Source organism: Bombus terrestris, chromosome 11 (genome assembly GCF_910591885.1).
Source record: "Bombus terrestris chromosome 11, iyBomTerr1.2, whole genome shotgun sequence".
Taxonomy (NCBI): Eukaryota; Metazoa; Arthropoda; class Insecta; order Hymenoptera; family Apidae; genus Bombus; species Bombus terrestris.
In genome coordinates, this window is record NC_063279.1 from 8,476,561 (window position 1) to 8,492,147 (window position 15,587).

General features: G+C 30.3%; 4 protein-coding genes across 14 annotated transcripts; 1 reads left to right on the plus strand and 3 right to left on the minus strand.

Annotated features, from left to right (window-relative positions):
- Positions 1-4: 4 nt before the first annotated feature.
- On the minus strand, positions 5-3,039 carry LOC105666248 (sulfhydryl oxidase 1-like). Of its 2 annotated transcripts, none has more exons than XM_012313779.3 (3): positions 2,678-3,039; positions 2,084-2,336; positions 5-1,999 (listed from the first exon to the last, which is right to left on the minus strand). In XM_012313779.3, exons 1-3 carry the CDS (start codon positions 2,955-2,957, stop codon positions 589-591), a joined length of 1,944 nt encoding a protein of 647 aa, XP_012169169.1. In that variant the 5' UTR covers positions 2,958-3,039; the 3' UTR covers positions 5-588. The 2 variants fall into 2 exon arrangements, with proteins under 2 accessions (XP_012169169.1, XP_020720973.1); XM_020865314.2 differs by having other exon boundaries at positions 2,665-2,826.
- A 492-nt stretch (positions 3,040-3,531) lies between these two features.
- On the minus strand, positions 3,532-7,466 carry LOC100646189 (transformer-2 protein homolog beta). 6 transcript variants are annotated; one of them, XM_048410202.1, is made up of 5 exons: positions 7,311-7,466; positions 6,327-6,833; positions 5,799-6,013; positions 5,619-5,710; positions 3,532-4,117 (listed from the first exon to the last, which is right to left on the minus strand). In XM_048410202.1, exons 1-5 carry the CDS (start codon positions 7,323-7,325, stop codon positions 4,092-4,094), a joined length of 855 nt encoding a protein of 284 aa, XP_048266159.1. In that variant the 5' UTR covers positions 7,326-7,466; the 3' UTR covers positions 3,532-4,091. The 6 variants fall into 6 exon arrangements, with proteins under 6 accessions (XP_048266159.1, XP_048266160.1, XP_012169168.1 ...); XM_048410203.1 differs by having other exon boundaries at positions 3,532-4,763; XM_012313778.3 differs by having other exon boundaries at positions 5,619-5,713.
- A 614-nt stretch (positions 7,467-8,080) lies between these two features.
- LOC100644688 (interferon-inducible double-stranded RNA-dependent protein kinase activator A homolog) lies at positions 8,081-12,738 on the plus strand. Of its 5 annotated transcripts, none has more exons than XM_012313774.3 (8): positions 8,081-8,282; positions 8,505-8,599; positions 9,060-9,384; positions 9,718-9,838; positions 9,923-10,217; positions 10,674-10,823; positions 10,948-11,059; positions 12,478-12,738. In XM_012313774.3, exons 2-8 carry the CDS (start codon positions 8,588-8,590, stop codon positions 12,612-12,614), a joined length of 1,152 nt encoding a protein of 383 aa, XP_012169164.1. In that variant the 5' UTR covers positions 8,081-8,282; positions 8,505-8,587; the 3' UTR covers positions 12,615-12,738. The 5 variants fall into 5 exon arrangements, with proteins under 5 accessions (XP_012169164.1, XP_012169166.1, XP_012169167.1 ...); XM_003398947.4 differs by having other exon boundaries at positions 8,082-8,282; positions 9,703-9,838; XM_012313776.3 differs by lacking the exon at positions 10,674-10,823 and having other exon boundaries at positions 9,703-9,838.
- On the minus strand, positions 10,949-12,148 carry LOC100645802 (5-formyltetrahydrofolate cyclo-ligase). The gene is made up of 4 exons (XM_003398956.4): positions 11,991-12,148; positions 11,630-11,885; positions 11,454-11,501; positions 10,949-11,374 (listed from the first exon to the last, which is right to left on the minus strand). The coding sequence occupies exons 1-4, from the start codon at positions 12,099-12,101 to the stop codon at positions 11,202-11,204; spliced, it is 588 nt and encodes a 195-aa protein (XP_003399004.1). The 5' UTR covers positions 12,102-12,148; the 3' UTR covers positions 10,949-11,201.
- Positions 12,739-15,587: the final 2,849 nt, after the last annotated feature.

The window sequence follows — 15,587 nt, forward strand, 5'->3', positions numbered from 1 at the left end:
AAAGTTTGATTCAGTTTATAATATATTTGTCTAAGGATTGTCGATTTTACATACATAAAGATTTAATAATTGTAATAATTTATATTAAACATAATATAATTGTACATTGGTAGGACTAGTTTTATAATTATTGTTATTATATGATGTTATATAGTGAACTTAAATATCTTTTGCTACATATTTTTCAATTTAATACAATAATGTTAAATGTACAAATATATCGTATTTGTCAATGAACGTTAAATTGTAAAAAAAATGTCCTATGGCAAAAAAGAATAATCTCGTTATAAAATTTTATACATTAAACTTACATAATTATCACTATGTCTTTTCCACTATAATCTCAAATACAATACATTTATAACAAGTAAGAGTAAATACATAATATGCTTTATGAATAATGATTTTAGTCAACATCATTTGAAGAAGTAATTAAGATTGTATATCTACCAATATTACATTCTTGTAAAAAAATTGTATGATTAGAAATGATATATGTACAATATATTTATAAGCATAACTATATTTTCATAACTTTGTTATTAATTTTTTAAAGATGTATTCCTTTTTAAGTTTTATATATCTCAATTAACAAAAATAAAAATCACATTTTGCAAGTAAGCTAACGTAATGTCGTTTTCTATAAGTTCTTTTGACTGCAAATTTTATACAGACTAATATAAGTATGATAGCAGATGCAACATATAACACAACACAAATACTTATATCAAAAATTGTAAAATCCCATCCAATTTTCTTATTATTTGTATATTTACTCAATACTAGTCTTTCTTGTCTTATTTTTAACTTATTGCCATTACCATCCTTATGTGTGTTGACTGAATCATAATAATTTATTCCTTTATAACTATACTTTGTTTTAAGGTAATATAAAACATGTTCTTCATTCCAAGTACCATTTTCATATCTGCAATTTGGACAATGTTCAATTGCTGGATATTGAATTTTTTTATGTGTTGGGTCTTCTGTATCGTCACCTGACAGTCTTGCATTTACTTCATTATGAGCTGACCACAACCATAAGATACTGTCATTAGCATTAGACACATCAAACATTTTGTTTTTTGAAGCCATTTGGATAAAATGTTGAGCACAATCAGCACATCCAAAAAAGTTTTGTATATATCCATGCATTGCTTCTAATATTTTTCTTGGTTCATGTTCAACATCCTTATTTAGGATAGCAAAATTAACTGTCAACATATGAAACATTGTCCACAGACCACAGGGATACCCACGATATCCTTCTTTACTGCCTTTACATCCAACCCACTTTGAAGGTCCAGAGTACACAGGTGACATTTCTTCTTCTATAGATTTTACTATTTGACTAAATTCCTCCCCAGATATATTATTTCTTTTTTTAATAATATCTCTAGTGATTTCTAGAAAAATGTTACCATATCTCAGAGGAAAATAGTCAGCCAATACATTTAAATATCTTTTCAATGCATCCATTTTTTTATCTTTTATTATTTTATGTAATGGAATTTCATGAGAGATTGAATATCTTAAGGCATTTTCCAAATCAAGTTGGTATAAATGATCTCCACTTATGTCTGTACTTTCTGGCTGTGGTGTTGATTGTAATTGTTTTGGAGCGCTAGTATTTAATTTATGATTTTCATTCTTTATTGCATGATTCTTAATAGGATTTAGCTCATGAATAGTTTCTGCTTTTGAAATCATAAATTCTTTAATTGCATTGAAAACACCTTCTCTTGTAGGTATTCTGATTTTAAGAACTTTTTGTGTCTCATTGCGAGCTAAAACTATCAAACTTGGAAAATTTGTGATTTTGTTTGTCTCACATAATAATTCATTGTCAGATAATACCCTTCTTATTTGTAATGTTGTAATTTTGTGCATATCTAATATAATTTCAGCACCCAAATGTGAATCTGTCCTTTCAAATATTAAGAAGACATATTTTATAGCATTTGGTATAGCCTTCCAAATATTTGTAGTTTCATAATTTCTATAATATCAAAACATAACAATAATTAGCTCCTATTATTTAAAAGAGTGAATATAAAAAATAAAGAAGTATAAATTGATATACCTGTATGGTGCTATATTAGGCCATGAAATACCTCTTCCTTCCTGTTGTTCTCTTCCTAATAAATCTATTAAACTATGTCTAAGTTCATTAATATCATCATATTTCTCCATCAATAATCCTAATGACGGTGAATGTGCATTTACAGAAAAGTATTTAAGCATGGGATAATGCATAATTTCATACTCTCGACAAATTGGGTTATTATCATCATCGGCACAATCTATTGCAGCAATTACTACAATATCTTTCCATGCTAAAAATATTATTGAAATAAATTATTTGGAAGATATGATTAATCTCATCTATAATACATACTTAAAGATCTTAGATAATACATATTTAGATTTGCCAAAGGTTTCTTAAAAACATACTTGCTTAATAATAATAAGTTCACAATTGTATATATTTACTTAAAGTGCTTTCATAGATTATTATGATATACAGCAAATATAAAAAGCGATATGTTTTAAGAATTATATTAAGTAAGATAAGTTCATACGAATAAATAAGTTATGCGATAGTGATACATTTTTATGTGAATTGTTAATTATTTTATAATCGTTAAAATTGACTTTACTTACCGTATTTACTTACCGTAAATATCATTAGCAAAATCTTTCCACATCGGTGCAAATCGAAGACAGTAACCACACCAACTGTTGTAAAATTCAACTAACCAACCCTTTGTATCTTCGTAAACGGATGACTTAAAATTAGTAACGTTTAAAATAACGACATTATCACTAGTATTATACAATCCTTGTGTAGGTATTTGACTTTGATATGGTTCCTTTGCTACGGCAGCATTACAATTCACTATTATTACACTGATTAACCATAATTTCCATAACAAACTAACGTCAAGACGATCCATGTTTTCTTTCGTCAAATCGAACTTCTACTAATCACCGTCGTATACGACGTGATACTAATGTGCTACCAAGTGCTAGTAATACTTTTATCAAGGTTCAATATATGTATATATGATTTCTGCATAAGGTATGTTCTCATGAAAAATATCACTAACAAAATATTGATAAGTGTCTGTGAGTACATAAATAAATACATAACTATTAGCAAGTACTAATATTAAATGGTTACGTCTCTCTAAAAACTGAATTTGTAGGTGCAATAATATTAGCATATTGGAAGGTTTCTTTTATATCATTGACAAACTTTTTAAAGATTATGCATATTATATTATAGATAACTTTGTAGTTATAATTCATACCAAAATGAAATGATAATTCTAAGATTTTCTTACAAATATTCTCTAATTTACAAAACTTTATATTCAATTTTTATTACTAGTTCAAGTCATGAATTTGTTATACATTTATAATTGTTAGTTTCCATAAGACTCAAATAAAAGTTCAAAAAAATTTTTGGGGATTACTAATTGCCGTAACTATTTATGGTTTTGTAGGTAATAAATGATAGGTAAATAATTTATATTAAAAAAACACTATTTATTAATTGTTTCAATTCGAATTGCCGCTGCTTATTCCTATACAAAGTGAAAACAATAGGATGTTACCCTTAAGGATAAATAGGAGGTTTTAGGATGGTGGAGGGAATAAGGGCGAAGGTATATATGTTTATTTATTATATAACACCTATTTACGGATATATTATTTAACCAAATCAACTGATAAAGAATATGATCGGTATAAACCTTGGAGCAGCTTACGCTCTTCCCTACTCATAAAAGATTTCGATGCTTCTTGAACATTTTCTGAAACGTTCGACCAGTTTCACCCCCAACCACTGGCTTGTCCAGGTCGGGGGCCTGACGATCAACGATTTCTTACTGTCTTGAGGCTTGCAGTTCTTCTAGGCTTGAGACTTCTCAGCCGGTAAGGAATGCGATTCGGATCATATTCTTTGTCACAAGCGCGAAAAACCTTCGGATCTTCGAAATTCGAGCAAGACAAACATCTTCAGATATCTTGTCTTCAACTTTTCAAAACTTTCATTTTTTCAGAGTGAAACTTCAAACTTCCCTCTATCATCCAATACCTCTTGATTCAAAACCTTATAAACAAACAAACAGGTTAGAGAACTTACTTCTATTTTTAATTTTATTTTTGTTTTGTTTCATTCTTTTCTGTATGTCTTTCGGTCTTTCCATATTTTTATACTTTTCTTTTTTATATAAACATTTAGCAATACCACATTTTTTCCTGATTTGTAACACGTTTTAGCAGTTATATTAAAAAAACAGAATGGCTGGAATATAATTTTTAAGCAAAATTGAAATTAAATTGAAATCAAAGAAAGATAGAAACAATTATATTCCAACCTTCACATATTAGCATCATATTATAATACGTAAACCTTATCTTCATAACAATTTCTTAGGAAATGAAACATTGTGAAAATAAGGTTTTGTTTGCGTCCATTCTAACCTTACTCTTTCATGCAAAGAATATACTACACTTCCTTGCATATTAGATTATTTGATTAACTGATATTGTACGATCGTAATTTAAATGCCGTATATTAATTGCATATAATGCAGAACTAGGTAAGGTAAGAATAGTAGTAAGAATGTAGCGTTTGCATTTTTTGACCCGGTACAGTATTGTTAGAAGAAATTTGAGGTCAAAGGGTCAAGTCACACAAATGGTCTCCCAAACACCTGGCCTCTCGCATCACACTCGTGTCACTTAATATCGACCTGAAATTCATTAAGCAACAAAAACTATGATTGTTTGACCCATGTTACGGGTTACACTTAGTTACTACCGTACGATTTATCGGATGCATTCCTTGATGCTCCTGTCTTCCATTCTTGCTAATTTAACTACTTATTTGTACTTAAACATTTTTCTTGAAGTAAATATAAGCGGTCTACGAAAATATGAATCTAAATTAAGAACTTCAGTTATAAGTGAATTATTATATAAATTTCAAAATCACTTACAATTGTGTTCAAATGTGTATTCTGTATATGTAAATATACAGTTTTTCATTCATTAAAATATAGCTATATATATATATACAACACTGAATAGGAGAAATATATTAACACTGTTTAGTATCTTCAGTTTAGTCAAAAAAAGCTAATCTTTGTGAGAAAGCACTTCAAACAGTGAAATTTTATTGCATGCAACTCTTTAAAATATGTTAATGTTTTGTATATTAATAGTTCTGAAAATTCTGAAAATAATTTAAACTAAAATAAACTCAAGTAAAACATTAGATTTCATAGTTGATAAATATTTTAATATTATTTAAAATTTTACAATAAATTCAATATTATATACTATATATGTATATAATAGCATATATAATTGACATTTAATTTAATCTTTTATGAATAAGTTTAAAGTATTTTTATAATTTAATGTATTTTTAGGTTCATAAATGCGAATCCTGGCGAATTATACAATATTAAATCAATGAATTTTTGTATTTTGTTAGATCTAATTATCTTAATTGATTAAATGCTATGTAAATATTTTTAAAGGAGACACATATCCATGTAGACTGCTTATATTAGGTCGTGTGACAGAACAAAAAGTAAACTTACGTGGTGAATAAGAGCGTGATCGAGATCTATCGTAGCGTGAGCGACGGCGATTGTAGTATGGGCTAGGTGAACGTCGATAACTTCCTCTGTAACTACTGTTTAATGAAAGAAAAATAATAGTCTTTCTGTTTTTTTGTAAGTTTCATTTAGGAATTATATCTTAAAAAAATACAAACTCACTCTCGTCTTCTGGGTCCATCCCATCCTCTATCATGTAAATGTGTAGGTTTTCCCATGTAAATTCCTGGAGTTGGTGTGTGAGCTCTTTGTGTAATTGAAAAATCTACCCTTATTCTTCGACCATCAATATCCATCCCTGTGCACTGTTCTTTTGCTACTTTAGCATCTTCAGATGATTCAAAATATACGAAACAGAATCCTCTCGATCGTCCAGTCTAAAATATAAATATTTATGCATCAATATGTTATACGATTTTTAATAAAAATATGAAAAATAAATATATACAAAATTTTGTTCTGTTTGGTTTTTAGATAAAATAAAATGTGACCAGAGGCCTTTAACGTTTTACGCAAACTTAATGCATGAACGTTCTAAATCTCTGGTATAATTACTATTCCCCTTTTCTTTTTTTAATAGTTACGGGGTTGTATGTATATGTGAACATTAATGTTAGATCTTTCAGCAATTAACGTATGTTAGTATGTAAATATTATATTATAGTTTATAAAATGTTAATATTCAAGTACCTTTGCATCAATTACAACTTGTACACGTTCAACAGGTCCATATTTGGAAAAAATGTGATGTATTTGTTGTTCAGTTGTAAAAATGGAAAGCCCAAATACACCCAAGCATCTGGAAGGACATGGATTATCTCTGTTTCCAACATGACGTCGTCTAGATGACATGGGGCTCCGAGAGTGTGAACGATAAATGTTCCTATCATGTTCACGAGAGTAACGGGAACGAGAGTATGATCGAGACCTGCTTCGAGAATATCGACCACCCCTATAAGGAGAACGACTACGACTGCGACTACTACCACGGTGACCAGCACTAGCATATTTGCTACTGCGATATGACTTTCTTCCTCTTGAAACTGAACGGCTTCGTGATCGTGAATATTCTTTCACTGGTCGGTGAGATTCTTTACGTTCCCGTGATTTACGTGATCTTGAATGTGAACGTGAGTCTCTTAAACCTCCATCTGCTGTTCTTGGTCTTCTAGGACTTGCACTACGACTACCACTCCGCTGGAATAAAGAATATAATTTTAGTTCTCTACAAGTATTTTAATTTATTTATGTTTCTTTTACTTTTTAAACTATAAATTCAAGAATGTTATATAGAAATGAAATAAAAAAATAATTAATATTGTAAATTAATTGAACATATTTTGAATTTTCGAATATTGTTAATTTTAATAATCATGGAGATTCAAACGCTTAACCTTCTAAATTATAGTTAAAACAGAATTGCAATAAATTAGTTGGATCAACAAATATATTTTATAAAAATAAAAAGGTTAATGACACCACTATCAATAAATCTGCAAATTTTTAATGGTTTAAGAGTAAAATAAGAGCATTAAACTGGTAATATAAATGTGAAACATAGTTGAACGTTGATGGATCGATAATGGCTGTGATCAGCCGCATGTCGTTACGGTCACAATATGTATAAAATTACACGTAAAAGTAATATTTAAAAAAGACAAATGTAATATTTACCTCGATATCACTCATTATAGATCTTCAACTATGAATGAATAGGATAAATGTAGCAAAAACCGGTCAAAATGTTTGGAATAGTGCAGTGTAGCGTCCGTATGCAATAATGGCGTACAATCCTTAGACCGTTTCAGCGGGTAACAGCCGGAAGTGATGATACAAGTATACAAATGCGAAACATACCAACATCCGGTGTTGCCAAGAAACGATAGTGAAAATTGAAAATGGCGGTGTATTTCTCAAAATTGCGCCAATTCAAACATAAATAATATTGTAGATTCAGTGTCCCTACAGATTGTTGTATAATGTTCAGATTTTTGTTTTTACCTCATAGTATATTAAATGTAATTTACCAAACTTATGAATTATTATTTATAAGGACATTTGAATCAAACTTCAAAGAATTTTGTTATTGAATTTGCATTGTATTAATAAAACGTACTAAAATATATGAAACTATTATATTTAAATCATATATAAGCTCAAATTACAATAAATATCGAATTAAAAAGTTATTAATGGGAATTTCGGAAAAAGAAAGATTCATTATATCTTTCATTGGAATAGTATGTTTTGTTTGTTTATTATATCTCCTCTTATATATGTTATGTATTATATTATATTATACAGTTGAAAGAGAGATATTCTAGTAATTTTATATTCTAGATAAAAAGAATTTATTGTATTTTAAATACGGCAAAACGTGCATTTGTTTCTATAAAACCACACCAGTATGCACCTGCGCAGAAAGATGCGCGTGCTTCCTGCGTCTATAAAAACTGTTCAGATTGCATACTGCGACAGAATCAGAAACGAGGAAGATTCTCCGGTAGTCAGTAAACCATTTTTCTGTCGTCAAACGGATCAAGCTTTTTGTGAGACTTGGATCGGTCACAAAAAGCGGGATTCGCTTTTCGTATAGGAATTGGCCTGTTAAGGAGCCAGTTAATATATATAGAACGTTTGAAAATTGTGAGTAAAGGTAGTGACTTTTTAGATTTTGTGTAGCGGACGATACTGTGACCGATTACTCTATGCTCTTCTTTATCATCGTTTTAAATAGAACCCTGTCAGTGATGAAAGTCGTCATTGGCTCCGTTCTCGGTGAAATCGCAATAAAGTTTAACCTTCGTATTTCGTTATTGAATTTTCAATGCTTTACATACTAGAACTAATCAATGAATTTTATAACAGTCATGGCCGCCAGCCGGTTTTCCTACCGTTTTATACTGCATAGATCTTGTGCTCGTCGTTAAGTACCTTACTAAAATATCAATATGGATTCACACGTTAGTAATAACTTATTATTTTATTTTTCGTTGATTGTAAGGTTATTATATAAAGGATAAATGAACAAAATATATATTAATAATATGATATGACATATTATCAGAAAGTTTGCTTTTTCACAAAGAAAATCTCCTTATGTTATGACTTTACAATAAGGGTTATTGATTTGAACATTTAGTAAATAAAAATAATTTGGATGATTTCCAATGCTTGACATCTTTCATTAATCTAAAACCCTTTAATTGTTTGTTTAATAATATGAAGTTTATGATATAGAACTTAATGGAATGATAATAAGTAATGTTTAAAAGGAAACTGTATAATTGAATGAATACATAATTTCATGTTTGATAATTGTAATATGTTATGAATAAAAGATATGATTTTATTACTTATTATACTTTTTAAATCGAACTTTTATTAAAGATTATATATATAAAAATATATTGTATTTTATAGATTGCAGAAATGGAGGAAATACATCAACCGCAACAGGTTGGGCCTAATATGATGGCCACTGTAGGTGGGATTCCTAATCACTCAAATAATGTTAGTCGGCGTAATCGAATCCGATCAACAATACACAGTTTGATGATAGGAAAACGTACAATAAGTGAGGCCGCTCAATTGGAGATGAAATCATTGTCCAACAAAACACCAATTTCTATTCTTCAGGAATTGCTTTCTCGTAGGGGCACGACACCAAAGTATGAGTTAATACAAGTAGAGGGTGCTATCCATGAGCCTATTTTTCGTTACCGTGTTACTGTTGCTGATGTTGTTGGTTTGTATCTAATTTTGATAATGCAATATTTATTTTTCAACTCATTGATTTAAATTAGGATACATTCATTCTAAGATAGCAATTGAAACTAGCATTATAATATATATTTTTACTTAAATATAAGTCATAATCATTAAATATAAGTAAACTATAACTTTGAGTTGAACACATAGTTTCAATAGAGGTCAAGTTAATGTTTGTTTTATTTACTTTAGTATTATTTAGTGTAGTATTATAAATTTACTTTTATATAGAAATTAATTACACATTTACATTGAACAAAAGTGTAAAATGATAAGTATCTGATGATTGAAGTAGATCCAATTGTTTCAGCAATGGGGACTGGAAAATCAAAAAAGGAGGCAAAGCATGCTGCTGCAAGGGCTGTATTGGATAAACTGTGTAGACTAAATAGTGAATCACCAGATTCTCCACTTCCAAATAATCTATCAGAGTAACAAATATATATTAACAAACATATATTTTTGTATATAATTTTTTATATATTTATGTGTTTAATTTAGTTTATTTTATACAGTTCTGAGAACTTACAAGAATTATCTGGATATGGAGAAGAAAAAATAATTACAAATCCAATTGGAGCATTACAAGAAATGTGCATGTCACGTCACTGGCCTCCACCAAAATATACAATAGAAAATGAAGAAGGCTTGCCACATGAGAGGCAATTCACAATTGTCTGTTCTGTTTTAAAATATCGGGAACATGGCCAAGGAAAAAGTAAGAAAGTTGCAAAAAGGCATGCAGCTCACAAAATGTGGCAAGCCTTACATTATATGAACACAGAAAGCTCTAATATAGATGAAGATGAGGTAAGACTATTTTGTTTGCTTATGTATATATAAAATAAATTTATTATAAAATTATAAAGTATAATTTTATATATTTTTTATACATTTGGTATGATGCAATAATATTAAAATATTGTTTATATAAGTTGTGTAATTGTATGTGTATTGTTTTTGTTGTGTATGTGTGTGTATGTTTAGTGAAGTGGAAGTGATTTGGCACTGGAAACAGTATTATAAAATATGAGCTACCTTCCTGATCACCTTGAATCTATAACGGATAATTATTAATATTTCAATTACACATTTTATATGTGTATTTGTATCGTAAGTCATTTACACAACAGCATGTTTTTAACAATAACATGCTTGGATCATTTCCACTTCATTTTACTCTTAATATATGTGCAGTTATTGGAGAACTTTCTTCAATGATACGCATTTAATTAAATTCTTACATATATTAATTGTCCGTTATAGGTTTTACAAAGAAATGCAAATGTGAGTGCCCGTTATGCTGATTTGAAAGGTAGCAAAATTTCAACATTAACTACTATTCATAGCCTTAAGGTTTCACAATTTCATAAAAGTCTGAAGTCATCCACTGGTGTTAAACTTTTTGAATTACAGGTTTGTAATACAACTAATTCAATCCCATTGGTTTTACTTTGTTTCAAAGTATAAAAATAAAAAAGCAATTTGATTAGATTTTTTAATTTCATTAAATTTGCTTCATTGTTTCTTTTTGTTATAGAATGCATATTTGAATGATGGTGATGTAAATTTGGTACAGTTCTTGCAAGAAATTGCTTCAGAGCAGCAATTTGAAGTAACTTATGTTGATATTGAGGAAAAGTCTATCAGTGGTAAGTTATTCATTTTTCTTTTTGTTAAATCAAATTTCATCAATTTATATTAGTTAATATATTTTTATATTTAACTTATTTATTAGAAAATATAGTTAAATTAAGAACATGAATTACAAAACGTAAATTTTCTCATAATAAATTATTTTTCTGTAAGTACAAGATCCAAAAGTATATCATTTTCAGATGTAGGAATATCTTCACATATTTGTTCATTAAATGCTAGTGCAATTAAGTGCGGTATTTTTTGTTGTTTCTTTAAACATAAGTCCAAAAATTTATCATAATAACCCATTCCATGTCCCAAACGTTTTCCTAATTGATAATACATATTATTGTAATTTTTAAAAATTAAAGCTTTTTCAAATAATCTATACAAACTAAACTTACTTACCATTAGCAGTAAATGCAACACCTGGTATAAGTATTAAATCTAATCCTCCTAAAATATATAATTTTATAAAATATTAAATTTTGTATCTTGTTAGTTTTAATGAATTTAGAAAATATCAATAATATTATAATCTAAAATGGAGCATGATTGTATGCATTAATTATTTCAGGTTTTACCAGTTTGTAATGCGTTTTCTCTAAGTTCATTAACATTTGGTTGTTTAATATTCCATTTGGTTAATGGTAGTGTTTCATAATCTTGCATTGAAAGTAGTTTAACCATTTCCATTTCTTTTCCTTTATACCTAGGAACGAATACGACTTTTTTTCTTTCAAATATATATTTTAATATTTCAATTGTGTCAATTTCATCTTTTGTGCTTAGATATAAGGAAATTCTTGTGCTTTCTCGAAACTGTGGTAGAGAACATAGCTGTGCATGCAGAAATATATTTGTCATAAAGAGTTTCAGATAAAGATATAACATAACCTCTTCTTTATATTATGAATACCTTGATTATTTCTTTAATATACTTACTTTATCAAATACCTTCATTGATTGTCTTTGTTTCTCTTCAGTATTAAGTTGTGTAATAATATCTTTCATTTTTTTACGTAAAGCACTTTTAGCAGATTTTATTCCAGCCATAATTTTTATCAATATGCACCTCTTACAAAAAAAGAACTCTATAAAACATGTGTATAACCTGTGACATAATTATTATACATCACAATTATCTGTAATCTATATTTAGGTATTATTCATATATCTTTCTTAAAATAGTCCTGTATCTTATCTAAATGTTCAAAATTTTTAAGTTTACCAATTATCTTCATATATCAGCTATATCATATTTCATTTATTTGAATGTTCTAATACTTGTGTTGCTTTCTTTCATATTGTTCATTATAATTAGAGCATTAATTGAAGAATTATTAATTAAAAGTAATGTTTTGATTATTATTTCCATTATATGTAAATATATATGGATTGGATTAGATGAATGTTTCGCTCCTTATTACAGGTAAATACCAGTGCCTTGTGCAGTTGTCTACCTTGCCAGTAGCAGTTTGCTATGGTTGTGGTGTTACTAGTAAAGATGCTCAAGCTAGTGCTGCTCAAAACGCTCTGGAATATCTTAAAATCATGACCAAAAAGTGAGCCAGCGCTTTGTTCCTGCCAGCTGTCACTATCAATTGTAAATCACATAATAATTTACTGTCCAAAAATCAAAATAGCAGTGCAGATTCCAAAATTTTATCAAACAATCAAGTAGCGGATAAGAGTAAAAGTCAAAAGCTCGATCACGTGGGGAACAAAAGTAGATTATCAAAGCCATCCGTCAGAGCAGTAAACACTGCAATGGGGAATAAAGATGCTACATTGAGTACAATCACCACAACTTCAACTGTTACAGTTTCTTCAAATAGAATGAATTCATCTATAAAAAAGAATAGTGGAAACAACGAGAATTTAAAATCTAATGAACAACTAACAAAGAATACATCAATCGTAACCGCAAATCAATCTAGTTCTACTTTCAGTAGTGTAAGAGGTGTTACTGCAACAAGTGTTGGTGGTAATGTTTCTCACGAAAGTACATCTAAGTCCAAAGACTACTCCGCTAAAAAGTTTTCCAGTGAAATTGATTCGAAAATGAAGAATTATCAAATACAATCCGAATATAAAGAATCATCTGTAAACAATCAGGATTACAAAACAAGGAATAGCACAACTATGAACAACTTATCATCGAGGTTCGTAAACCAGTCGTCGGTTCAAACGTTGCACAGGGAAAACCATGGAACTGCTTCCAGTACACATCAATCTCGGCCAGCGTCACGGAACGATAACACCGCATTTGCCGTAGCTAGGAAAGCATTGGAGCAACAGAATCCTGCGTCGAAGATGACACCGATCAATTTTCCACCACTGCGTGCTCCACAGAGCATTGTGAATGTTCGCCATCCTTTTGTCACAGAAGCGAGAACTAAGCATAATGATATTGGTGGTCCAAACTCCAAATCGAAACTGAATGTGGCGAGTTCTCTGCAAAGTGGTGTGAAGGATCTTGATCATAGTAGGCAAACCTTCCATAGCTATGGCACATCACAGATCGCTGGTATTCCAAATGTTCAAAATTTAAGCAATGTCACGGCGAATATGTCACCTTATGCCAGACCGGAAAGCTTCCCTCAGCCAACCGTTGCAAGTGTGCTATTTCCTGATACATCACAGTTTCCTCAATCACCTCCATTCAGTACAACGCAAATTGGACAGCTGAATCAATATCAAACATATGATCCTGGCAGTTTTGCAACTACACCAGTGAATGTGAACCCAGTAATCCCTCAATTTTCTGCAGAGAGTTCTATTCCGTATCCGCAATACGACAATCCTCCTCAATTCGTGCAACCTAATCATTATCCAACTGCGGATATAGCGAATAATCAGTATCAGTATCAAGCGGGTGTAGGGCAACTACAAGAGTCACCAATGTTCATACAAAGCCTGCGAAGTCCTATCGCCGTAACGGATCAGTATGCTGCTCCAAATTATGCTAGAACGGTTAGGGCAGAATTGATACCACGATTGAGGAGGCCACCAAGATTTAACAAGTAAAAATGATTTTTTACACGCGCGCGCGCGCGCACGCACGCGCGCGCACACACACACACACACACACACACACACACACACACACACACACACACACACACACACACACACACACCACACACCACACCACACCACACCACACCACACCACATGCACGCACACGCACACATTATATATATATTATACATACACAATATATTCTTGAATAAAAATTCGTAGCCGTAAATGAAGGAAGGATGAAAACGAGGAACATAAATCGAATGATAACGGCACGAATTCATGGAATCGTATTATACCTTTCAATAGAAATGAAGAACGTCCACGTGTATCTTGCGTGCAGAAATAATCGGGAAATTTGCCAATCTACTTGATTGAACTATCGATATGTCAAGTGGAGGAGATTTGGTAAAAGTTATTTCAATTTCTGATCCATTTTGAAATAAATTTTAACCAGTCTATGCGAATTAATGCGCGCGTGGAAGTGATAACTAGTATTTTGGCAAAATTGCACGAGATGCACGGTTAGCGTTATTAGTAGTCATTCGAAGAAATTCTGTCTGAAATGGTTTGATACGTAAATACATGTACAAAGCAGAAACGTATTACGCAGCGAAGAGAGAAGAAAAAATCATTTTGACTTGTTTTCATCATTAAATGTGACACGGCAGGGCATAATAAGTTGAGTTCGATATAATTTTGTGACGTAATTTATCTAATATCATTGAAATTCGAGACAGAGGGAAAGAAGAGAAAGGGAAAAAGATGGAAAAAGAGAGAGAGAAAAAGAAAAGTTATTACAACCAGATTGTTAAATTGTACATAAATTATAACTATTGATAAGAATAGTTTCATTTCTATAAATATATAGTATTCGGAAATATGGTTCTGGACAAATTTGTTTTCGGTCAATCGAAGAAAGCAAATTTGTTAGTAAATGCAGCAGAACCCATAGCCATGTTGCACATAAAAATCGATAGAAACGAAGAAAGATTTGTGAAATAAAAAGAAAAGAGAAAAGCAACTGAATTATAATTATAATAACGATAAGTCCTAGTTTTAATGAATGGTATCCTACAAGCTATACTTTGCATAGAATTAGTGGAGGTTTTCCAATATTTGCATATTACTTAGCTTACTGCTATGTTTTTAATGTGCTTCACTATTTATATATGGAATGGCGGTGTAACGATGTTCATTGCAATGCGACCGTATGCAAGGATGATTCATTTCTAATAGGAAAAAGAAAGTGAAAAGAGTAACGTTTAACATATAATGTCAAGTAACTCGCTTAATTTGAACATCGTGTCTCCATTGAACGTATGCACAGTGCAAACGTAGCTTTCGGCGATCCGAATATAATGAAGGCGATCGCGATAAAGTAACGATATAATCTTTCAGTGGTGTATGTTTTTCCTTTAGTATGGTAGCTTATAAACTCATAAGCATCACATATTAATACGCGTAAAATTAATCGTTAAGGGAAATCCTCATTAAGTACGCATTTCGTATTAAACG